Source organism: Salvelinus alpinus, chromosome 13, assembly GCF_045679555.1.
Source record: "Salvelinus alpinus chromosome 13, SLU_Salpinus.1, whole genome shotgun sequence".
Classification (NCBI taxonomy): domain Eukaryota; kingdom Metazoa; phylum Chordata; class Actinopteri; order Salmoniformes; family Salmonidae; genus Salvelinus; species Salvelinus alpinus.
The window spans coordinates 12,029,984-12,056,473 of NC_092098.1; the positions used below are offsets into that span (position 1 = coordinate 12,029,984).

The 26,490-nt window shown below is 42.8% G+C and overlaps 1 protein-coding gene across 2 annotated transcripts; it reads right to left on the bottom strand.

Moving 5' to 3' along the window:
- Positions 1–513: 513 nt before the first annotated feature.
- Positions 514–26,183, bottom strand: rps6ka4 (ribosomal protein S6 kinase, polypeptide 4). Of its 2 annotated transcripts, XM_071337960.1 has the most exons (18): positions 25,949–26,183; positions 24,169–24,240; positions 23,159–23,226; positions 22,892–23,042; positions 22,618–22,733; positions 22,341–22,448; positions 22,133–22,213; positions 21,902–22,005; positions 14,838–14,988; positions 14,533–14,694; positions 14,327–14,452; positions 12,918–13,051; positions 12,568–12,661; positions 12,120–12,290; positions 11,606–11,797; positions 11,346–11,514; positions 6,174–6,337; positions 514–2,641 (listed from the first exon to the last, which is right to left on the bottom strand). In XM_071337960.1, the coding sequence occupies exons 1-18, from the start codon at positions 26,043–26,045 to the stop codon at positions 2,420–2,422; spliced, it is 2,382 nt and encodes a 793-aa protein (XP_071194061.1). In that variant the 5' UTR covers positions 26,046–26,183; the 3' UTR covers positions 514–2,419. The 2 variants fall into 2 exon arrangements, with proteins under 2 accessions (XP_071194061.1, XP_071194062.1); XM_071337961.1 differs by lacking the exons at positions 21,902–22,005; positions 22,133–22,213; positions 22,341–22,448; ... (3 more) ...; positions 24,169–24,240; positions 25,949–26,183 and adding an exon at positions 17,209–17,343.
- Between the last annotated feature and the right edge of the window lie 307 nt (positions 26,184–26,490).

Here is a 26,490-nt window from a genome sequence, read left to right on the forward strand (position 1 = left end):
TCTGCCAAGAGTTTGTGTGTATCTGTGTGAAAGGGCTGGTGTATCTGCTCACGTATACATTTCATCCATTCCAGTGTGTGTGTTCTCCACCGAAGGCAGGCTCAGGCCTCTTGGGGCACTTCCAAGGCTGCAGATTGTAATTGATGGAATGGTTTTGATTTAGCGTTCCATCTGTGTCATGCTCAATATATCACAATTTCCTATGCAAATGATCCACTCAAGGATCGTTTTGATTAATGGCACAATGAGTCACATTATAGCCATTGGTTTTCAATGGCTCATTGTGCCTGTTGGCCTGGTACTGGTAAGCAGCCTACTGTCCCCTGCTGGCAGCGTAATAATACTACAGGCCATTTCTGTCAACTCTCAATAATACAATTGATAATGTATGTCACACATATTTCCTGGATCCACAAAATTAATACCAAGACCGTTGAATTTAAAAACATAAAATGGTCATCATACTAAATGCTAAATTGATGTCTGAGACTAGGAACACAGACTACGAGCAGATAGAGAAAAGTCATTTATTTTGCTCCAGAATGAAGTGTTCTTGACCCAAACCAAGCATCACAAGCTATCGTGACATAGGGAATCTCAACGTCATGATATGCTTTGAAGAAAGAATTGAAAATGTTGGGCAAAATAGGACGGCAAAACATGAAGTGGGTAGTAGCTCATAAAAAAAAGTCAAATTCATAACATTAAAAAAACACAACACACGACATCAACAGCCAAACAATAGCATTGTGACAAAAGCTCCCGACAAAATAATGTTTAGGAGTAACTAATAAAAGATGTGATCAAAACAATTATTTACTACAGTAACTTGCAATAATACTTTACCTGAAGACTAATAAGGAAGAGCACATCCAATCCCCAGAACCAGTCACGCCGCACTTACACACACGCACATGACAACCATTACCACAGCATTATAAAAACACATGACATGTAATAAATACTAAAATAAGCACTGTTTAAATCTGAAATAAGTATCGCTGATTAAAATGACTACATTTGTGTGATATCCAGGTACAAATCAAATCAACAGTCAATATATTCCGGTAAAAAAAGTGATTAGTAAATGATCAGTGTAACTGACATTCAATGATCAAACACCTAAACGTCTACAAAAACACTAACCTCTAAATCAGGGTGACAATATTTACTCACAGTAAAAAATTATTCATTTTTTTCATTTGGCCCTTCACACAATATAATGAAAAGTTGCCCTGCTCAGAAATGTACATCATAAGCCTTAGGGCACTGTGTATGGGACTATGGTATCAAATCAGAATGTCTATCACCAAGTGTTCCATCTCCCGGTCTTCCCTGTCAGAATCATGATGGTTGTTAATGAAGCACACTTATGCATACAGAACAATGGATGCCGTTATTTGATTCGCAGGTGAACTTCAGCGAACCAGTTAACTATGCAGACAGACACCAACGTCGATAGAAGGCTGATATCTCAAGCCAAAGGAAATGATTCTACGGGTCCTGTAAATTGGCAGTATGTGACTAGAACCATTGGGTTACAAAGACAGCGTCCCATGGACTGGGACCATCCCGCAAGGTCAAAGTTCATTTGAACAGCTGTCCAACATTCTTAATCTCAACCACATCATTAAAAACAGCGAGACTTCCAACAGACTCCCAACCACTGCCTCTCCGTTTTGCCACGCGATGAGCACTGTGTATCGATCCATAAGTGCTCTGTTGTAGAGGCCATGACCTCCCTGTGTATATATGGCTTGTGCTCATTCATGGCTCTGCATTTCCCCCTTTAGGACTCTCTCACTCCGCTTTTCTCTGACACGTTCTACGACAGGGCTCCTTACCTCAGGTACTGACAACATGCAAAACGTCAGCATAATCTCCAACTGCGTGCTCATCGTCACCCTGCTAAAAAAGTGACTGAAAACTTCATAAGTATGATCTTAAAGCCGACGAAAATGTCTTCCATAACTTACCATACTGATGTAAAGCCTCTGACCGGAATTTAGAAAACAATAGTCTAAAGCTTTGTTCCATTCAAGAAATGACACGTTAGTTCATTTCTTGAGAAAAGGTACGAGATGGGACAAGCTACTGCAGTGTACTGCAGCTGGTATAAATACATACAAAGTCCTTGCATCATTACGATAATACAAAATGCCATTCAGCATATTCTTTCAAAGGAAACAGGGACGTGAACCCTTTTGTTTCATCTTAAGTATTGGACTAGTCTTAGTTTGTTCATAAATAAGATCTTAGAATTTGGAGATTCTATATGACTTTGGACTTAGAGGGGATATAACAAATCAAATCATCTCTGGTCTTTCAGAGCCAGTATTCCAATCTGTCATAGCTGAATTAATGTGCTTTATTCTCCTAACTCCATTCCTCCCACTCCTCTTGCTCCCCTCCTCGGCTGCTAGCTCTTTTCTAGCTTCGGGGGCAGAGTTTGGTGTGGTGGCTGTGTTTTTAGGTTTGTTGTAGAGGCAGAGGCAGCCGAGGAAGATGACGAGGAGGAGGAAGAGGAGCTCCGTCGAGTCTCCACACCTGTACTTGTCATCTTGAGCTTGCGTCGCTTTGCAAGGGGGGCGTTGTCGACACTCTTCAGAAAGAAGCCCTCCCTCTTCCCCTTGTTGAAGGCCTAATGGAGAGGATGTACATAGAATAAGTAGGCTATATTATTGTATTACATTGCACATACACCTCCATTATATACTCAGTGGACAGTCTATTAGGTACACCCCATTGTTCACGAAAACGCTTCGCTCCTACAGACAGTGAGTCACGTGGCCGTGGCTTGCTATATAAAAATCAGGCAGACAGGCATCAAGGCATTCAGTTACTGATCGATTGAACGTTGGAATGGGCAAAAAGACTGACCTAAGCGACTGAGCGTGGTATGATCATCGATGCCATGTGCGCCAGTTCTAGTATATCAGAAACGGCCGGCCACCTGGGATTTTCACGCACGACAGTGTCTAGGGTTAATCGAGAATCGGGCGACAAACAAAAAACATTGAGTCAGCGGCAGTTCTGTGGGCAAAAACAGCTCGTTGATGAGAGGTGAAAAGAGAATGGCAAGAAGCTAACAGGTGGGCCACAAACAGGCAAATAACTGCCCAGTACAACAGTGGTGTGCCAAACGGCATCTTAGACTGCACAACTCGTCAGTCCTTGTCATGGATGGGCTATTGCAGTAGACGAGAGAAAAAAAGCATCTCCAGTGGGCACGCAATCACAAACTTTACAATTGAGTGAAAAAACACATTGCCTGGTCTGACGAATCCGGGTTCCTGTTGCGTCATGCTGATGGCAGAGTCAGGATTTTTACGTAAGCAGCATGAGTCCATGGCTCCATCCTGCCTAGTGTCAACAGTACAGGCTGGTGGCGGTGGTGTAACGGTGGGAGGAATGTTTGGTCCCTTGATACCAATTGAGCAATGTTTCAATTCCCCTGAAGAATTCCGGATGTTCTGGAGGCAAAGGGGGCTCCGACCCAGTACTAGATGGTGTACCTAATAAACTGGCCACTAAGTGTATTTCTCTATTGTCGTTACATTGCACATACCATTTATTATATTAATATATCTTATAGTCATATTGTGTTGTTAGGCCTGAGACTAAGTCAATATATCCTCCAAAAACCAGCTTCGAGGGAATGATCACTTTTACATGGGTTACCAACACATTCAAATATTGATTGACATACTTGTCATTAAAAATGTTATTTTGATGAATTTATTCATACTATTTCATCCTTCCATGAGTTATAGTTCCAACGCAAATCTAGGGTTGATACCCAAGTTGGCTGGTAGCTCATTCTATCGGTTAGGTTGCCAGAGACCCAGTCCTGAAGTTTCTACTCCACATCTATGGTCGTTCATTCTATCGGTTAGGTTGCCAGAGACCCAGTCCTGAAGTTTCTACTCCACATCTATGGTCGTTCATTCTAAATGTTCCCAACTGGGGCTAACAGTCACGTCAAACATTGCAGCCAGATTAATCGAACATTTTCTCCATTTGCGCTTCTTTAAGCTGCTTAAGTGACATTTACTTGGATACATCCATAACAATGAGCTAATGATGCGCGATTTCGCCTGGCATAGAAAAGAATTGGCTCTTTTGCAAGGACACTTTAGTGGAGCTAGCCAACTACACAGCTAACAATGATTCAAACTGTTGGAAAGACAGCAAAATAGCTGCATTTCATTTGACCTGTTTTTCTATTGACATTTCTCTGCATATACAGTACCAGTCAGAAGTTTGGACATCTACTCATTTAAGGGTTTTTAAATGTTGACTATTTTCTACATTGTGGAATAATAGTGAAGACATCAAAACTATGAAATATCACATTTGGAATCATGTAGTAACCAAAAAAGTGTTAAACAAATCAAAATCTATTTTATATTTGAGATTCTTCAAAGTAGCCACCCTTTGCCTTGATGACAGCTTTGCGCACTCTTGGCATTCTCTCAACCAGCTTCATGAGGTAGTCACTTGGAAAGCATTTCAATTAACAGGTGTGCCTTGTTTAAAGTCAATTTGTGGAATTTATTTCCTTCTTAATGTGTTTGAGCCAATCAGTTGTGTTATGACATGGTAGGGGTGGGGTGGGTATATAGAAGATAGCTCTATTTGGTAAAAGACCAAGTCCATATTATGGCAAGAACAGCTCGAATAAGCAAAGAGAAACAACAGTCCATCATTACTTTAAGACATGAAAGTCAGTCAATCTGGAAAATTTCAAGAACTTTGAAAGTTTCTTCAAGTGCAGTCGCAAAAACCATCAAGCGCTATAATGAAACTGGCTCTCATGATGTCCGCCACAGAAAAGGTAGACCCAGAGTTACCTCTGCTGCAGAGGATACGTTCATTAGGGTTACCAGCCTCAGAAATTGCAGCCCAAATAAATGCTTCAGAGTTCAAGTAACAGACACATCTCAACATCAACTGTTCAGAGGAGACTGCGTGAATCAGGACTTCATGGTCGAATTGCTGCAAAGAAACCACTACTAAAGGACACCAATAAGAAGAAGAGGCTTGGGTCAAGAAACATGAGCAATGGACATTAGACAGTGGAAATCTGTCCTTTGATCTGATGAGTCCAAATTTGCGATTTTTGGTTCCAACCTCCATGTCTTTGTGAGACACAGAATAGCTGAGCGGATGATCTCTGCATGTATAGTTCCCACCGTGAAGCATGGAGGAGGAGGTGTTATGGTGCTTTGCTGGTGACACTGTCTGTGATTTATTTAGAATTCAAGGCACACTTAACCAGCATGGCTACCACTGTCATCAAGGCAAAGGGTGACCACTTTGAAGAATCGCAAATATAAAATAGATTTTGATTTGTTAAACACTCTTTTGGTTACTACATGATTCCATATGTGTTATTTCATAGTTTTGATGTCTTCACTATTATTCTACAATGAAGAAAATAGTAAAAAATAAAGAAAAACCCTTGAGTGAGTAGGTGTGTCCAAACTTTTGACTGGTACTGTAACTATAAAAACAATATACCAATTCATGATTTCGACTGGCTGAGAGAAGCTGCCTGTCTGTCTGGTCCCTACACATTCATTACTGTGTGGGACAGCTGGAGATCGAATTTCAATATTGAAACATTGCTGCAAAAGTCAGAGACAGATGGCAAGGTTTATACACGTCTCTGCTGTTGAAAATCAATTGCTAGTCTAAAAGAAATGGAAGATAATGTCTAGATTATTTTTTACAGTGGAGATCTAGTTGATAAATTGCCTGGCTGGGCTGATGACAGTGGATTGATTGCACAGGGAGATGGAACAGTAGATAGGCATTCCAACATCATAGCCTTAGCCGGTGGTAACTTGTGGAACAGCTGGGACACGGTTTTAACCAATGAGCATCCAGGATTAGACCCACCCGTTGTATAAATACTCATATTTTTTTCACTATATTTTTTTATTGAATACTTTTTTATAAATGTTGCACTGTTAGAGAGAAGAGCTTGCGAGTAAACACTTCATTGTACAATACGCAGTACTCTGCAAATGCCAAATTGACTTTGATTTGGTTAGGGAGAGTAGGAACAATTAAATCAAAAAGTTAAAAGGAACACAAGGAATGCAACTACTTTTCCCGCACTGGAATTGAGTAAAAAAAAAAAAAAAAGAGATTAAGAGTTCCATTACCTTGTAGGTGGCGTTGACATAGGAGCGGACGATGGGGCCACTGGACTCGAGCACATCTGGGGTGCAGAGGGGGGTGGAGGATACGATGGCCCCGCCCTGCAGCCAGCTGTTCTCTCTCAGAGCAGACAGCTTGAGACGCCGCTCTGGATCCACCGTCAGCAGCCCTGAACACAAACAGGGAGGGGGGTTGGTTTAGAAGATTTAGGGAAGGAGAGCAAAAATTAGAGGTGGGACAGGGAGGGGTAAGGAAGGGTAGGGAGGGGCAGAGAAAACAAGACGATAAGGGAGTGACAGATAAAGGGATTTCATTATTTTTAAATATACAGTCGTATGAAAAAGTTTGGGCACCCCTCTGAGGCTGCATAATAATTTACTCTGTCGTCACAGAAAATGATCACAGTGGCATGCCATTCATTTTCTAATAAAAGCTGAGTACTGGGGTATTGTCTAGACAAAGATTTTTAGTGTAGCAATATTAAGTTGTATGAAATTAAATCAGATGTGAAAAATAGGCTATGCAAAAATGTGGGCACCCTTGTCATTCTGTTGATTTGAATACCTGTAACTACTTAGCACTGAATAATTGGAACACACAATTGGTTTGGTGAGCTCATTAAGCCTTGAACTTCATAGACAAGTGCATCCAATCATGAGAAAAGGTATTTAAGGTGACCAATTGCAAGTCGTTGTTCTCTGACTCTCCTCTGAAGAGTGGCAACATGGGGGCCTCAAAACAACTCTCAAATAACCTGAAAACAAAGATTATTCAACATTATGGTTTAGAGGAAGGCTACGAAAAGCTATCGCAGAGATTTAAGCTGTCAGTGTCCACTGTGAGGAACATAGTGAGGAAATGGAAGACCACAGGCACAGTTCTTGTTAAGGCCATAAGTGGCAGGCCAAGTAAAATATCGGAGAGGCAAAGGCGAAGGATGGTGAGAACGGTCAAAAACAGCCCACAGACCACCTCCAAAGACCTACAACATCATCTTGCTGCAGATGGTGTCACTGTGCATCGTTCAACAATTCAGCGCACTTTGCACAAGGAGAAGCTGTATGGGAAGCCTTTTCTGCACACACGCCACAAACAGAGTCGCTTGAGGTATGCAAACGCACATTTGGACAAGCCAGCTTCATTTTGGAATAAGGTGCTGTGGATGAAACAAAGATTGAGTTATTTGGTCATAACAAGGGACGTTATGCATGGCGGCAAAAGAACACAGCGTTCCAAGAAAAACACTTGCTACCCACAGTCAAATTTGGTGGGGGTTCCATCATGCTGTGGGGCTGTGTGGCCAGTGCCGGTACTGGGAATCTTGTTAAAGTTGAGGGTCGCATGGATTCCACTCAATATCAGCAGATTCTTGGGAATAATGTTGAAGAATCAGTCACAAAGTTGAAGTTACGCTGGCGCTGGATATTTCAACAAGACGACCCAAAACAATGCTCAAAATCTACCCGGGCATTTATGCAGAGGAACAAGTACAATGTTCTGGAATGGCCATCCCAGTCCCCAGACCTGAATATCATTGAGAATCTGTGGGATGATTTGAAGCGGGCTGTCCATGCTCGGCAACCATCAAACCTAACTGAACTGGAGATGTTTTGTAAGGAGGAATGGTCCAAAATACCTTCATCCAGAATCCAGACACTCATTAGAGGCTATGGGAAGCGTCTAGAGGCTGTTATTTTAGCAAAAGGAGGCTCTACTAAATATTGATGTGATTTTTCTATTGGGGTACCCAAATTTATGCACCTGTCTAATTTTGTTTTGATGCATATTGCACATTTTCTGTTAATCCAATAAACCTAATTTCACTATTGAAATATTACTGTGTCCATCAGTTATTTGATAGATCAAAATGAAATTGCTGATCCAAACACCCAATTATTTATAAATGGAAATTGTCAGGGGTGCCCAAACTTTTTCATACGACTGTGTGTGTGTGTGTATATATATATATATATATATATATATATATATATATATATATATATATATATATATACACAGTGGGGAGAACAAGTATTTGATACACTGCCGATTTTGCAGATTTTCCTACTTAAAAAGCATGTAGAGGTCTGTAATTTTTATCATAGGTACACTTCAACTGTGAGAGACGGAATCTAAAACAAAAATCCCGAAAATCACATTGTATGATTTTTAAGTAATTAATTAGCATTTTATTGCATGACATAAGTATTTGATACATCAGAAAAGCAGAACTTAATATTTGGTACAGAATCCTTTGTTTGCAATTACAGAGATCATACGTTTCCTGTAGTTCTTGACCAGGTTTGCACACACTGCAGCAGGGATTTTGACCCACTCCTCCATACAGACCTTCTCCAGATCCTTCAAGTTTCGGGGCTGTCGCTGGGCAATACGGACTTTCAGCTCCCTCCAAAGATTTTCTATTGGGTTCAGGTCTGGAGACTGGCTAGGCCACTCCAGGACCTTGAGATACTTCTTACGGAGCCACTCCTTAGTTGCCCTGGCTGTGTGTTTCGGGTCGTTGTCATGCTGGAAGACCCAGCCACGACCCATCATCAATGCTCTTACTGAGGGAAGGAGGTTGTTGGCTAAGATCTCGCAATACATGGCCCCATCCATCCTCCCCTCAATACGGTGCAGTCGTCCTGTCCCCTTTGCAGAAAAGCATCCCCAAAGAATGATGTTTCCACCTCCATGCTTCACGGTTGGGATGGTGTTCTTGGGGTTGTACTCATCCTTCTTCTTCCTCCAAACACGGCGAGTGGAGTTTAGACCAAAAAGCTCTATTTTTGAATCATCAGACCACATGACCTTCTCCTATTCCTCCTCTGGATCATCCAGATGGTCATTGGCAAACTTCAGACGGGCCTGGACATGCGCCTGCTTGAGCAGGGGGACCTTGTGTGCGCTGCAGGATTTAAATCCATGACGGCGTAGTGTGTTACTAATGGTTTTCTTTGAGACTGTGGTCCCAGCTCTCTTCAGGTCATTGACCAGGTCCTGCCGTGTAGTTCTGGGCTGATCCCTCACCTTCCTCATGATCATTGATGCCCCACGAGGTGAGATCTTGCATGGAGCCCCAGACCGAGGGTGATTGACCATCATCTTGAACTTCTTCTATTTTCTTATATTTTCTAATAATTGCGCCAACAGTTGTTGCCTTCTCACCAAGCTGCTTGCCTATTGTCCTGTAGCCCATCCCAGCCTTGTGCAGGTCTACAATTTTATCCCTGATGTCCTTACACAGCTCTCTGGTCTTGGCCATTGTGGAGAGGTTGGAGTCTGTTTGATTGAGTGTGTGGACAGGTGTCTTTTATACAGGTAACGAGTTCAAACAGGTGCAGTTAATACAGGTAATGAGTGGAGAACAGGAGGGCTTCTTAAAGAAAAACTAACAGGTCTGTGAGAGCTGGAATTCTTACTGGTTGGTAGGTGATCAAATACTTATGTCATGCAATAAAATGCAAATGAATTACTTAAAAATCATACAATGTGATCTTCTGGATTTTTGTTTTAGATTCCGTCTCTCACAGTTGAAGTGTACCTATGATAAAAATTACAGACCTCTACATGCTTTGTAAGTAGGAAAACCTGCAAAATCGGCAGTGTATCAAATACTTGTTCTCCCCACTGTATATATATATATATATATATGTGCCTTCAGAAAGTATTTAGACTCCTTGACTTTTTCCACATTGTTAGGTTACAACCTTATCCTAAAATGTAATAAATAAATAAATACATCTACACACAATACCCCCTAATGACAAAGCAAAAACAAGTAGACATTTTTGCTAATTTATTCTAAATTGAAAACAGAAATATCACATTTACATTAGTATTTCAGACCCTTTACTCAGTACTTTGTTGAAGCACCTTTGGCAGCAATTACATCCTCGAGTCTTCTTGGGTATGACACTACAAGCTTGGCACATCTGTATTTGGGAGTGTTTCTCCCATCCTTCTCTGCAGATCCTCTCAAGCTCTGTCAGGTTGGATGGGGAGCGTCACTGCACAGCTATTTTCAGGTCTCGCCAAAGATGTTCAATCGGGTTCAAGTCCGGGCTCTGGCTGGGTCACTCAAGGACATTCAGAGACTTGTCCCGAAGCCACTCCTGCATTGTCCCGTTGGAAGGTGAACCTTCACCCCAGTCTGAGGTCCTGAGCTCTCTGGAGCAGGTTTTTATCAAGCATCTCTGTACTTTGCTCCATTCATCTTTGCCTTGATCCTGACTAGTCTCCCAGTCCCTGCCGCTGAAAAACACCCCCAGAGCATGATGCTGCCACCACCACGCTTCACCGTAGGGATGATGCCAGGTTTCCTCCAGATGTGACGCTTGGCATTCAGACCAAAGAGTTGAATCGTGGTCTCATCAGACCAGAGAATCTTGTTTCTCATGGTCAGAGTTCTTATGGTGCCTGAGTGGCGGCTTCCGTCTGGCCACTCTACCATAAAGGCCTGATTGGTGGAGTGCTGCAGAGATGGTTGTCCATCTGGAAGGTTCTCCCATCTCTGTCAGTGACCATCAGGTTCTTGATCACCTCACTGACCAGGCCCTTCTCCCCCAATTGCTCAATTTGGCCGGGCGGCCAGCTCTAGGAAGAGTCTTGGTGGCTCCTAACTTCTTCCATTTAAGAATGATGGAGGCCACTGTGTTTTTGGGTACCTTCAATGCTGCAGAATTTTTTTGGTAACCTTCCCCAGATCTGTGCCTCGTCACAATCCTGTCTAAGAGCTCTACGGACGACTCCTCATTTTTGCTCTGACATGCACTGTCAACTGTGGGACCTTATATAGACAGGTGTGTGCCTTTGCAAATCATGTCGAATCAATTGAATTTACCACAGGTGGACTCCAATCAAGTTGTAGAAACATCTCAAGGATGATTTATGGAAACAGGACGCACCTGAGCTCAATTTTGAGTCTCATAGCAAAAGGTCTGAATACTTCTGTAGAAATCTCTGAAAACCTAATTTCGCTTTGTCATTGTGTGTAGATTGCTGAGGATTTCATTAAAAAAAAATGTTTTTAATCCATTTTAGAATAAGGTTGTAACATAACAAAATGATGAAAAAGTCAAGGGGTCTGAACACTTTTCTGTATGTAGTGAACAGATGGAAAAAATTATGAATTGCCTCAATGTCAATGAGTGAATAAGGAGGGATGCACAACACACCTTTCACAAGCTCTTTAGCCTCGTCTGATACACCCTTCCAAGCCTCTCCAGCCAATGAGAAGTCACCCTCTTTAATCTTATGCATGATGTCGGCAGCATAAGATGAGGTCATCCCCGCCCGCTGCTGCTGCTCACTCTGAAAGGGCACCTGTCCTGACAGCATGGTGTACTGCCAGAGAAAAACACAAACATCATCAATAACATAACGATAATTCGTTTTACTAATGACACATTACAGAGTCAGTTAGTAGTGTAAGTACCAGGATGACCCCAAGGCTCCAGAGGTCGCAGGCCTGGTCGTAACCGGTGCTGTGGAAGAGCTCAGGAGCCGCGTACTGCAGTGTAAAGCAGGGAGTCTGCAGGGGTGCACTGCCCGCAGGGCACAGCCGGGCAAAACCAAAATCTATCACCTTGAGCACCGAGTCCTCCCCCTCGTCTGCAAACAGCACATTCTGCCAGGCGGAGAGAGAGCGAGAGCAGTGAGTGGGTAGTGCAGGACCAACGGCGTCAACAGAAGGTTACATTCATTGGCTGATGTAATGGAGCAACAAATGTCAATTTATTTCACCCTGAACCAACAAAATAAAATAGGCCATGCTTAGTGGTTTTTACAGCATTGCTAAACACCTTGATCTCATTACACTCACTGCCTGCAAAATGTGGTCGGTGTAATATTGCAGCTATTTCAATGTGTGACTTCTTCCTGGCCATATATTTCTATAGATTCTAGAATATATTCAGACTCCCTCTCTGTGAGTCAGTCTGTTGGCCCACCTCTGGTTTGAGGTCTCTGTGCACCACTCCAGCCTCGTGCATGAAGCCGACAGCTGACACCAGGCTCCTGAGAAGCTGACTGGCCTCTGCCTCCCCAAACAATTTCTTCCTCTTGATCCTCTCCAGCAGCTCCCCCCCACACAGCAGCTCCATCACCAGGTATGTATGGAACTGAGAGAGGGAGGAAGAGACAGGGGTGATTGAGATGGAGATGGGAGAAGAGAGAGAGAGAGAGAAGATTAAGGTTGTGTCTGTGATGAGAAAATTGTTTATTGCTGCATGATTGCTTAAGTTTCCCAATATATTCCCCAAATGTCAAACATTATTGTGATTCGAGTCCTGCCACCTTGTAAGTAAACACAGCCAATGAGAAGAGAAAGAACACCTGACAGTTTTGTCAGTGCTTGAGTGTGTGTCTGCTGATGGCATTTCTACCATCATTGTGTACCTGATCAGTGTAGACCTCGTGCAGTTTGACAATGTTGGGGTGAGCCTCACACTGCCTGAGGGCAGCAATCTCCCTCTGAGTGTTTACTTCCATTCTAACGAGACAGAGAGTGACACAGGAGACAGAGAGACAGACAGCCAGAGAGACAGACAGACAGAGTTCAAAGGCATTCATGCACTAAAGGTCAACAACACAAACCACCTCAGTGCACCAAACAGGTATGGTAATGCATTGGAATAGAATATATTAAAACACAGCAGCGTGAAGTGTGTAATTCATCATGCTGGTGTAACAATGACACATTGCATTAGTGCGTGACAGTCTCTCAGCCAGCGCCACGCCCGGCTCACCTGCGGCTGATGATCTTGACGGCGTACTCATGGCCGCTCTGGTGGTGTCGACACTTCCTGCACACAGAGAAGCTGCCCTCGCCCAGGGGCGCCCCCTGCAGGCACAGCTCATACAGCTGGAAGAACGTCGAGTCCTGCAGAGGACAAGAGAGGGAAGTCAAGTACAAACTACACAGGAAACTGTGAAATGTGTCAAAATGTGCTCCACTGCAGGAAATGTCCAAATCCTACCCTTGCTAAATGTGAAAATGTTGCACATAGATTTTTTTTTTACTAATGAAGCACAGGTTGAGCTCATGTCAAACAGTGTTGTACATAAGACCCTCTCTGGATACATTCCAGTGATAGTGATTTGTCAAATGCCTATTTTCCAGTGGCAATTGACGACACAATAACTGACTGAATAGACCCAGAAAAAAAAAAAAATGTTTCCCCCCCCCATTTCGGTTGATGAAAACGAGATGAAATTATCTCTGTGACTAAAATATGACTAGTAAATGAACTGGAAAAAACATTTGTACAGAGATTGAGAGCTTTTTAGTGTTATTTGTTTTGTTCAATCAAAAACATGACATTAGCAGAATTGTAAAGGCTTTCTCAATGCAATGTTGCAATTCTGTTATTGGTGGGAAATAAATACCATGCTCAGGTCATTCATGATTCACCTCTCTGCCCGGCAACCGTTATCCAATCTGGCAACACAAATCATTGCTGCAAATAAGGCACACGCCGTGGCTACTCTCCCGGTGGTACAAGCTCCCGGTAGAAAAAGGGGCGATGTTTGGAGCCATCTTGTCAATTCAAACAAGACCGAATGCAACGTTTCCACAGCGTTCGCACCCACAAGTCGACAGGGAATAAAATTCTACCAACTTCAAGAGACATCTGATAACTCCGATAACAGATTGATAATCCTAGCTAGATAGGTTGCAGCAACCTGTCAGACCACTACTGATGACAGAACTTTCATTACAGTATAGCTACAGTATGTCAAGGGGTGGGATTTTTATCTGCTGCAGAGTAATGTGTTCTTCTGCCAACTTGGCTGTTGGGTAGAGAATCATGCGATAGGATGTTGTGCAGAAAAATATGTCGGTAGGACAAGGCTATGTATGTTTGTGCGCATGGAAGACAGTGATTTGTGTTTACTATAGGTTAATGAGGCACAAAAAAATGAATAAGTGACTAAAATTAAAGGATTTAGTTGACTAAAACGGCCCACTGTTTATCATTTTGACAATAACTAGACTAAATAATTATTCAAATGACAAAAATGTGACTAAGACAATGATATTTTATACAAAATGACTAAGACTAAATAAAAAATTAAAGGAAGTGCCAACATTAACACCGATACATTCACCGAACCTCTTGTCTATCCTGAGGCCATGAGAGGACTAGTTCCATACCGCTAACATAGCACTGCGACGAACAGTGGCTGAGCCTGGCCGGTCTGCTCCCATCTGGCCCTCCATGAAGTCACCCATCACCACGTTCTTGTTGAACAGAATGGAGGGAGCAACGAAGGAGTAGCCCTGAAATGGAAGACAAGAGTCTTGTGTATGTAGGGTGTTTTTCTGTGACAGTGGAAGCACACAATGTGTATTTAACGTACCTGGAACAGGCGGTCAGTGCTTGGTGGGGTGCTGGCTGGAGAATAGACAGGATTCATGCCAGTGAACTCCTCAGCAAAGTTCCCTGTATCCAGCTCGCTCCTGATCTCTGGTTTGAATGGGCTGACTACCTTCTTCTCAGCAAGGTCTGACCAACTGAGACCCTATGAATATAGAGCAATTGGAGGAGAATGGTGAGCAGAGTGTGTGTGTGTGTGTGTGTGTGTGTGTATGTGTGTGAGCATGTTGGGAGAGAGAGAAGGAGATGGGCCTAGAGACAGAGAGCGGCAGGAGAGAAGAGGAGCACCTTGAAGAAGGCATGACTCTTGATGTCCTCGGCCCCTCGTGGCCCCGAGCCTAGTCTCTTGTGGGGGTCTTTAACCAATAGCTTCCTCAGCAGGTCCTGAGCCACGACTCCGATCATAGAGGGGAATGGCGGCTCGCAGCGTAAGATACGCCTGAGAGGAGGGCAGGAGGGGGCGGGCCGAAGAAAAGAAACAGGGAAGAGCAATCACTTTGCCTTCAGTGCCTTCAGAAAGTATTCATAGCCCTTGACTTACTCCATATTTTGTTGTTACAGCCTGATTCAAAATGGATTCAATAACCATCTACACACAATACCCCACAATGACAAAGTGAAAATGAAATGCAGAATTTTTTTTTTTTAAATTATCCCTTTGCTGAGACTCCAAATTGATCTCAGGTACATCTCATTTCCTTTGAACATCTTTAAGATGTCACTACAACTTGATTGGAGTCCACCTGTGGCCAACAACTGTTTGGACATGATTTAGAAAGAAACCCACCTGTCTATATAAAGTCCCACAGTTGACAGTGTATATCAGAGCAGTCCAAGGAACTGTCCGTAGATCCCCAATTGTGACGAGGCATATCTGGCGAAGGGTTTAAAACCATTTCTAGAGTGTTGAACATTTCCAAGAGCACAGTGATCTCCTTGGAAAACATACGGAACTACCCAGACTCTGCCTAGAGCTGACCGTCCGACCAAACTGAGCATCAGGGCAAGAAGGACGTCGGTCAGGGAGGTGACAAAGAACCCAATGACAATTCTGACAGAACTACAGAGTTCCTTGGTTGAAATTGGAGAACCTACCAGGACAACAGTCTCTACAGCACTTCACAAAACTGGGCGTTAAGGGAAAGTTGCCAGACAGAAGCCACTCCTGAGAAAAAAAGCCTGACGGCATGCCTGGAGTTTGCAAAAAGGCAAGTGAAAGACAGATCATAAGGCATAAGATTCTGCGGTCTAATGAGACAAAAATGTTACTCTTTGGACAGAATGCAAAGCGCCATGTCTGGAGAAAACTAGGCACAGCTCATCACCCATCTAACACCATCCCTACCGTGAAGCAAGACTGGTAAGGAGAGAAGGAACAATGAAAGAAGTCAAATACAGGCAAGTCCTTGATGAGAGCCTGCTTCAAAGTGCAAATGACCTGTAGGAATGCTCAACCGGTGTCGCTCATTCAGCCGAAATAAACTTTCAATCAGTTCTCCCCATTAAGCAACGAGTCGGAGTCAGAGGCCGACTCCATTACCAGCAGTATTAGACTTAAAAATAATCATCCAGCAATCATACACTGTTTACCAGGGGGCAGAGCTACCGAAGTTAAGGCTAATCTGAAGATGGTGCTGGCTAAGGCTAAAACTGGTGAGTGTAGAGAGTACAGGGATATTGTTATCCACGTCGGGACCAACGATGTTAGGATGAAACAGTCAGAGGTCACCAAGCGCAACATAGCTTCAGCGTGTAAATCAGCTAGAAAGATGTCGGCATTGAGTAATTGTCTCTGGCCCCCTCCCAGTTAGGGGGAGTGATGAGCTCTACAACACAGTCTCACAACTCAATCGCTGGTGGAAAACTGTTTTATGCCCCTCCCAAAAGATAGAATTTGTAGATAATTGGCCCTCTTTCTGGGACTCAACCGCAAACAGGACCAAGCCTGGCCTGCTGAGGAGTGACGGACTCTATCCTAGCTGGAGGGGTGCTCTCATCTTATCTACGAACATAGAGAGGGCTCTAACTCCTCTAGCTCCACAATGAGATCAGGTGCAGGCCATACAGCAGACTGTTAGCCAGCCTGCCAGCTTAGTGGAGTCTGCCACTCGCACAATCAGTGTAGTCAGCTCAGCAATCCCCATTGAGACCGTGTCTGTGCCTCAATCTAGGTTAGGCAAAACTAAACATGGCGGTGTTCGCCTTAACAATCTCACTGGAATAAAGACCTCCTCCAATCCGGTCATTATTGAAAGAGATTGTGATACCTCACATCTCAAAATAGGGCTACTTAAATGTTAGATCCCTCACTGCCAAGGCAGTTATAGTCAATTAACTTATCACTGATCATAATCTTGATGTGATTGGCCTGACTGAAACATGGCTTAAGCCTGATGAATTTACTGTGTTAAATGAGGCCTCTCCTCCTGGTTACACTAGCGACCATATCCCCCACGCATCCCGCAAAGGCAAAGGTGTTGATAACATTTACGAAACCAAATGTCATTTTTGTTTTCCCAATAAAACTTTAAAAAACACTGCGTTTTCATCTTTTGAGCTTCTAGTCATGAAATCTATGCAGCCTACGCAATCACTTTTTATAGCTACTGTTTACAGGCGTCCTAGGCCGTACTATTGTTTGTACAGATGAACGTGGTACCTTCAGGCGTTTGGAAATTGCTCCCAAGGATGAACCAGACTTGTGGAGGTCTACAATTATTTTTTTGCTGATTTCTTTTGATTTTCCCATGATGTCAAGCAAAGAAGCACTGAGTTTGAAGGTAGGCCTTGAAATACATCCACAGGTACACCTACAATTGACTCAAATTATGTCAATTAGCCTATCAGAAGCTTCTAAAGCCATGACATAATTTTCTGGAATTTTCCAAGCTGTTTAAAGGCACAGTCAACTTAGTGTATGTAAACTTCTGACCCACTGGAATTGTGATACAGTGAATTATAACTTAAATAATCTGTCTGTAAACAATTGTTGGGAAAATTACTTGTGTCGTGCACAAAGTAGATGCCCTAACCGACTTGACAAAACATTAGTTTGTTAACAAGAAATTTGTGGAGTGGTTGAAAAACGAGTTTTAATGACTCCAACCTAAGTGTATGTAAACTTCCGACTTCAACTGTACATAACATTGCAAAAATCAGAAACTTTGTCTAAAAATGATGCAGAAAAATGTATCCATGCTCTTGTCACTTCTAGATTAGACTACTGCAATGCTCTATTTTCCGGCTACCCGGATAAAGCACTAAATAAACTTCAGCTAGTGCTAAACATGGCTGCTAGAATCTTGACTAAAACCCCCCAAAATTATCATATTACTCCAGTGCTAGCCTCTCTACACTGGCTTCCTGTTAAGGCTAGGGCTGATGTCAAGGTTTTACTGCTAACTTACAAAGCATTACATGGGCTTGCTCATATCCATCTTCCCAATTTGGTCCTGCCGTACATACCTACACATACGCTATGGTCACAAGACGCAGGCCTCCTTATTGTCCCTAGAATTTCTAAGAAAACACCTGGAGGCAGGGCTTTCTCCTATAGAGCTCCATTTTTATGGAATGGCCTACCTATCCATGTGAGAGACGCCGATTCAGTCTCGACCTTTAAGTCTTTATTGAAGACTCATCTCTTCAGTAGGTCCTATGATTGAGTGTAGTCTGGCCCGGGGGTGTGAAGGTGAACGGAAAGGCACTGGAGCGATGAACCACCCTTGTTGTCTCTGCCTGGCCGGTTCCCCTCTCTCCACTGGGATTCTCTGCCTCTAACCCTATTACGGGGGCTGAGTCACTGGCTTACTGGAGGGGTGTGTCACTTGAGTGGGTTGGTCAACTGGCAGCTTCATTAAATTGTACCCGCAAAACACCAGTTTCAACGTCAACAGTGAAGAGGAGTCTCCGGGATGCTGGCCTTCTAGGCAGAATTGCAAAGAAAAAGCCATATCTCAGGCTGGCCAATAAAAAGAAAAGATTAAGATGGGCAAAAGAACAGAGACACTGGACAGAGGAACTCTGCCTAGGAGGCCAGCATCCCGGAGTCGCCTCTTCACTGATGACGTTGAGACTGGTGTTTTGCGGGTACTATTTAATAAAGCTGCCAGTTGAGGACTTGTGAGGCGTCTGTTTCTCAAACTAGACACTCTAATGTACTTGTCCTCTTGCTCAGTTGTGCACCGGGGCCTCCCACTCCTCTTTCTATTCTGGTTATAGCCAGTTTGCGCTGTTCTGTGAAGGGAGTAGCACACAACATTGTACGAGATCTTCAGTTTCTTGGCAATTTCTCACATGGAATAGCCTTCATTTCTCAGAACAAGAACAGACTGACGAGTTTCAGAAGAAAGGTCTTTGTTTCTGGCCATTCTGAGCATGTAATCGAACCCAAAAATGCTGATGCTGCAGATACTCAATTAGTCTAAAGAAGGCCAGTTTTATTGCTTCTTTAATCAGGACAACAGTTTTCAGCTATGCTAACATAATTGCAAAAGGGTTCTCTAATGATCAATTAGCCTTTTAAAATGATAAACTTGGATTAGCTAACACAATTTGCCATTGGAACACAGGCGTGATGGTTGCTGATAATGGGCCTCTGTACGCCTATGTAGATATTCCATTAAAAATCTGCCGTTTCCAGCTACAAGTCATTTACAATGTCTACATTGTATTTCTGATCAATTTTATGTCATTTTAAAAATGGGCAAACATTTTTTGCTTTTCTTTAAATAACAAAAGGACATTTCTAAGTGACCCCAAACTTTTGAACAATAGTGTATGTTGAAAACGTTTTTGGGAGATGCGATGGATCATTGGGATCATTCAATATTCCCTTTTGTTGTTCAGTGAAAAGCTCCCATGTGAAGAGTCAACTCATTTAATTAAAGTTCAATTCGTAACTAAATTGTTTTCTTTATTTCTATTGGAAGTATTTAATCATTTGCAATTATGTCTACTTATAAGGTAAAAGGTTTATGTTTGGCTCCATATGATATGGTAAATATATTCAATGCAAAAAACATGTACATTTATATGGTATTAATATTAATTTGCATATATTTCCGTTAATTCCCATATATTCCCATTAATTTCCAAGGAAAGTCTCCACCTCTGAATATCCTCCAAAATGTGCAACCCTACTTGAATCACATTGAAAATCTGAGGAAAGGCTTGAAGATTGCAGTTTACTGCCGCTCTCAATCTAACAACAGCGCTTGAGAAAATCTGCAAGGAAGAATGGAAGACAATCCCTAAATCCATATGTGCAAAGCTGATACAGACAAACCCAAGACGTCCTTAAAGCTGTAATTGTCGCCAATGGTGCTTCTACAAAATATTGACTCAGGGGTGTGAATACTTACAGTACCAGTCTAAAGTTTGGACACACCTACTCACTCAAGGGTGTTTATTTTTACTATGTTCTACATTGTAGAATAATAGTGAAGACATAAAAACTATCAACACATATGGAATCATGTAGTAACCAAAAAAGTGTTAAACAAATCAAAATATATTTTAGATTTTAGATTCTTCAAAGTAGCCACCCTTTATGACAGCTTTGCACACTCTTGGCATTCTCTCAACCAGCTTCACCTGGAACGCTTTCCAACAGTCTTGAAGGAGTTCCCACATATGCTGAGTACTCGTTGGCTGCTTTTCCTTCACTATTCGGTCCAACTCATCACAAACTATCACAATTGAGTTGAGGTCGGGAGATTGTGGAGGCCAGGTCATCTGATGCAGTACTCCATCACTCTCCTTCTTGGTCAAATAGCCCTTACACAGCCTAGACGTGTGTTGGGTCATTGTCCTATTGAAAAACAAATTATAGTGGGACTAAGTACAAACCAGATGGGAAGGAGTATCGCAGCAGAATGCTGTGGTGGCCATGCTGGTTAAGTGTGCCTTGAATTTAAAAAATCACAGACAGTGTTACCAGCAAAGCACACTCACACCTCCTCCTTTATGCTTCACGGTGGGAACCACACATGCAGAGATCATCCGCTCACTTAGTCTACATCTCACAAAGACACGGCGGTTGGAACTAAAAATCTCTAATTTGGACTCATTAGACCAAAGGACAGATTTCCACGGTCTAATGTCCATTGCTCGTGTTTCTTGGCCCAAGTCTCTTCTTCTTATTGGTGTACATTAGTAGTGGTTTCTTTGAAGCAATTCAACCATGAAGGCCTGATTCACGCAGTCTCCTCTGAACAGTTGATGTTGAGATGTGTCTGTTACTTGAACTCTGAAGCATTTAATTGGGCTGCAATTTCTGAGGCTGGTAACTCTAATGAACGTATCCTCTGCAGCAGAGGTAACTCTGGGTCTTCCTTTCCTGTGGCAGTCATCATAGCTCTTGATGGTTTTTGCGACTGCACTTGAAGAAACATTCAAAGTTCTTGAAATGTTCTAGATTGACTGACCTTCATGTCTTAAAGTAATGATGGAGTGTCGTTTCTCTTTGCTTATTTGAGCTGTTCTTGCCCTAATATGAACTTGGTCTTTTACCAAATACGTCTATCTTCTGTATACCACCCTTACCTTGTCACAACAAATGATTGGCTCAAACGCATTAAGGAAAGAAATTCCACAAATTAACTTTTAACAAGGCACAACTGTTAATTGAAATGCATTCTAGGTGAGTACCGCATGAAGCTGGTTGAGAGAATGCCAAGAGTGTTCAAAGCTGTCATCAAGGCAAAGGGTCTACTTAGAAGAATCTGAAATATAAAATACATTTGGTTACTACATGATTCCATATGTGTTATTTCATAGTTTTGATGTCTTCACTAATATTCTACAATGTAGAAAACAGTAAAAGAAAGAAAAACCCTTCAATGAGTAAGTGTGTCAACTTTTGACTGGTACTGTATGTAAATGAGATATTTCTGCATTTCATTTTCAATAAAATGTGCAAAAATGTCTAAACATGCTTTGACTTGATCATTATGGGGTAGTGTGTGTAGATGGGAGAGAAATCCATTTTGAATTCAGGCTGTAACACTACAAAATGTGGAATAAGGCGTATGAATACTTGCTGAAGGCACTGTGTGAACACAGCCCTCATTACAAGACAACCATTATGGCCATACAGAACATGATTGAAAAGAAACAGCTTACCAGAATGTCTAATTAGGCTGCAGGCTTTATGTTACACATAGGACGCAGCACAACTCATTTATTTGTTATTGTATTCAGACAGCGAGATAAAGAGAGGGAGAAAGAAGCCACCGTTGCAATAGATGTCATTATTTTGATAAGTAGCCGGGGGCCACGGGCAATGATGAAAGAGTTGGATGGAACCATGGTGTGTGTGTGAGGAGGGGTGGATGACACACAGCACTCACTTGGACACCTCACTCTGGGAGTTCCTCTCCCCCTCCAGTGTGAATGGGGACGCCCCCGTCAGCAATTCAAACATCAGGATACCCAAACTCCACCAATCTACCGACTGAGGTGAGCAGTAGAAAAGGGTCAAAAGGAAGAATGAAAAAAATACATTTGTGTTCTACAGTAATTGATGTCTAATGAACCGCCGTAGCTCATAGCCATGCTCCGGATGATGGGTTAACTCTTACCTTTCCATGACCAGACTTCCCCCTGATGATCTCTGGAGCCATGTACTCTATGGTGCCACAGAACGAATACGTCCTTTCCTTCTGTAGTGGGGGGAAATAAAACACACGTCTCAGTCTGTAGGGACAAGAATATATGCATGGATGGATGCACAGATTGCATCCACACAAATATAGGCATCAATGAAAAAGGTCTTCCTTTTTGTCTTACCTCCTCCTCCAGGAACTCTTTGCTGAGCCCAAAATCTGTCAGCACCAAATGTCCCTCGCTGTCCAATAGGATGTTCTCCAACTTTATGTCCCGGTACACGATGCCTAGCTGTACACATCATACCGAGCAAGAAGTTACATACACAGGATAACATAACATGAACAGATAAGAGCAAAGTATCCAGCCTAAATTTGATCATGTAAGAGGACCACAGATACAATTAAGGAATGGGATATCAGCAAGGTTACGTAAAGGACAGAAAGGCTCGATAACATACCTTGTGGAGGTGCTCCAGAGCCAGGATAATCTCCCCGATGTAGATCCGCACCTCTTCCTCAGAGAAGTGATCCCGCTGGTACAAGTGTGTGAACATCTCCCCTCCGCTCACATAGTCTATACACAGACAGATACAGATAACACTTGAATAGACAAGCAAAAAAAACACACACACAGGCAGAAACCCAGTATACACACACAGAGACACAGTTTCAGCACTTCCACAGTCATAGTCAGAGAGTTCCACGTATAGGTTTGTTTGATCCAGCGCTCACCCAGGATGAGATGGAGCTTGGTCTGGGTCTGGAAGGCGTAGTGCAGTGTGACCAGGAACGGGGACTGGCGGATGTGCTCCAGCACCTGTCTCTCTGTACGCGTGTGCTCCGCTGTCTTCGCCTTCTGAACAATGGCTGCTTTCTTCAGCACCTGAGACGTTATCATCAACAGGTAGGTCAACCCGTCCATGAATTCTCCCCACATCAGACAATGTCAACGCTTTGGGTTGTCTTTGGACCAATGTCAAAGACGATACAGAGACTCACCTTCATGGCATACAGCTTCCCTTCATCGTGACCACTGTTCTTTCTGACCAGAAACACTTTCCCGTAGGCTAGACAGAGACAGAGAGGAAAGGTTGGAAACATTTATCACATTTGATTGGAGCCCCTACCACCCATCCTACCACCCACCACATTTACAACCTTAACTTTTCATTCTAAATGTTCCACAAAAAAACAGACAGCAAAATTAAGTTATCCAGGTCTCCAATAATACTATGGCGCTATCCCGATTGGTAAAGTGGTCTAAGGCACTGCATCTCAGTAAAAGAGGCGTCACTACAGTCCCTGGTTCGAATCCAGGCTGTATCACATCTGGCCGTGATTGGGGGTCCCATAGGACGGTGCACAATTTGCCCAGCGTCGTCTGGGTTTGGCCGGGGTAGGCCGTCATTGTAAATAAGAATTTGAGCTTAACTGACTTGCCTAATTAAATAAAGGTTCAATTTAAAAAGTATAAATATATACACTGAGTATAAAAAAACATTATGAACACCTGCTCTTCCCATGACAGACTGACCAGGTGAATCCAGGTTAAAGCTATGATCCCTTATTGATGTCACTTGTTAAATTCACTTCAAATCAGTGTAGAGGAAGGGGAGGAGACGGGTTAAAGAAGGATGTTTAAGCTTTGAGACATGGATTGTGTATCTGTGCCATTCAGACGGTGAATGGGCAAGACAAAAGATTTAAGTCCCTTTGAACGGGGTATGCTTGTAGGTGCCAGGCACACCGGTTTGTGTCAAGAACTACAACACTGCTGGGTTTTTCACACTCAACAGTTTCCCGTGTATATCAAGAACGGTCCACCAACTAAAGAACATCCAGCCAGCTTGACACAACTGTGGGAAGTATTAGAGTCAACATGGGCCAGCATCCCTTGTGGAACGCTTTCGGGGGGCTTGGAGTGCAACTCAATATTAGGAAGGCATTTCTAATGTTTGGTATAGTCAGTTTATAAGCAATCGACCCAAGATCGGAGCAGTGAGCCTCACCTCCTGTGCCCAAGACTTTGAGAAGCTCGAAGTTCTCCATGCCCACTCTCTCAGAATGGCCTGTGAGGTTCGCTGGCGGGGGGAGAGTACAGTATTAGTGTTTGCACGCACACAACACACGTTCGCGCAGGCAGGCACACATACACAATCAATCAATCAATCAAGTTTATTTTATATAGCCCTTCGTACATCAGCTAATATCTCGAAGTGCTGTACAGAAACCCAGCCTAAAACCCCAAACAGCAAGCAATGCAGGTGTAGAAGCACGGTGGCTGGGAAAAACTCCCTAGAAAGGCCAAAACCTAGGAAGAAACCTAGAGAGGAACCAGGCTATGAGGGGTGGCCAGTCCTCTTCTGGCTGTGCCGGGTGGAGATTATAACAGAACATGGCCAAGATGTTCACACACACACACACACACACACACACACACACACACACACACACACACACACACACACACACACACACACACACACACACACACACACACACACACACACACACACACACACACACACACACACACACACACACACACACACAGTAAACTGAATATTTTGTGACAACACAACAAACATGATTGACGGTCTGCTTCTATTCGTCCATGGCTGTGTTCCCAGGTGTCATGGTTCCCTGAGACACCACCACTCACCAAAATATAGCACATCAATCTGCACCTGAAGACAACTGAACACAGCTTGAACATACACTACTACTTCTGCTATTGCTGTGTCAGTCAAGGTCAGGATGCAATTGTGTCAGGAAACAGATATTGATCCACACAGAATTACAGAAACTCCAAACAATCACTTTTAACTCCAAACAGCTTACATAGAGCCCTAGTACAATAGCTAAATTACAGAAGGCAATATTTACCCAATGTGTACCACATCTTGAAATCCTTTGGCAGATTCAAATAATCAATTATGAAACAGTGCAGAGCTAGATTGCCTGATTAATCAGACTGTGCTACACAACTGAATTGGTATGCAGTCAAACAGGAGTGCAAAATCGTGGACATGTTCTTTACAAAGCTAGAATGTTTAATAAAATGACGTTTGAACTTACTCTACTGTTGGACTATCAACTGCTAGAAATGTAAGACAAAATATCCCCAGGAAAGTATTATTAAACTGACTTCGCAACCCAGGTCTGTGTGGTGATCAAGATGTGCCTTCGGTCATAAGCAAACACGTGCACAAGACAGAAGTGCATGCATGCATACTAACCAAAGTCTCACGGGTGTTTGTGGTTTTGTGCATGTGCCAGGTGATAGAAATTTAAACTACAGTACTGGTGCTCTAGTCTAAAAAGTTGTATAAACAATACTTTCCTGTGGATATAATCTCCACCCGGGAAACAGCCAGAAGAGGACTGGCCACCCCTCATAGCCTGGTTCCTCTCTAGGTTTCTTCCTAGGTTTTGGCCTTTCTAGGGAGTTTTTCCCAGCCACCGTGCTTCTACACCTGCATTGCTTGCTGTTTGGGGTTTTAGGCTGGGTTTCTGTACAGCACTTCGAGATATTAGCTGATGTAGGAAGGGCTATATAAAATAAACTTGATAAACTTGATTGATACTTTGTCTAAAATGTAGAGCAGCTGAAGGACCAACCTTACAGACAAGCAGTAGAGTAAGTTCAAATGTAATTGCACTAAACAGTCTGGCTTGTAAGGGACATTCCACTATTTTGTACTCCTATGTTTCAGACTGTATACCAATTCCATTGTGTAGCAGTCTGATTAATCAGGCAAAGCGCTAGTTACGTTGATGGTTACTTACCATTGGTAATCTCATGTTTGACAGTGCAGGCTTTTCTCCGGATCCCTGTATCGGAGTCATCGCTGCTACTACTACTATCCGAGCCGTCCCCAGACATATCAAATATTTATTTGGCTACTCTTCAAATTAAATAAACCGATTTAGCAATATTCGTATGTGTGTTCTATAACCTAAGACGCACCAGATGTGATGTATAGTCAGAGAAAAAGAAAAGATGCGCCTTATACGATTTCATTTGGGGGCTTTTGTATGTATTGTGATCATGGTTGTGTTGTTGTGTTTTCTAAACAATATCATTGCTGCACTAAATCCCCTAGACATCCTGCTGTTCCGCCTAATCTTCAGGCACACATTGATTTCAACTACACGACAATGATGATCGTCTGAGTCAGAAATCACAAAGCAAGGCTTTACTTGTACACTTGTACTGAAGGGCAAATACTATCACCATCTACCAAATATAACTATCACTGTAATAATCAACCAGTTGTCGTCAATCTCTAGCTAGCTAACGAACTGTGCCAATAAAGAGGATGTTGTTG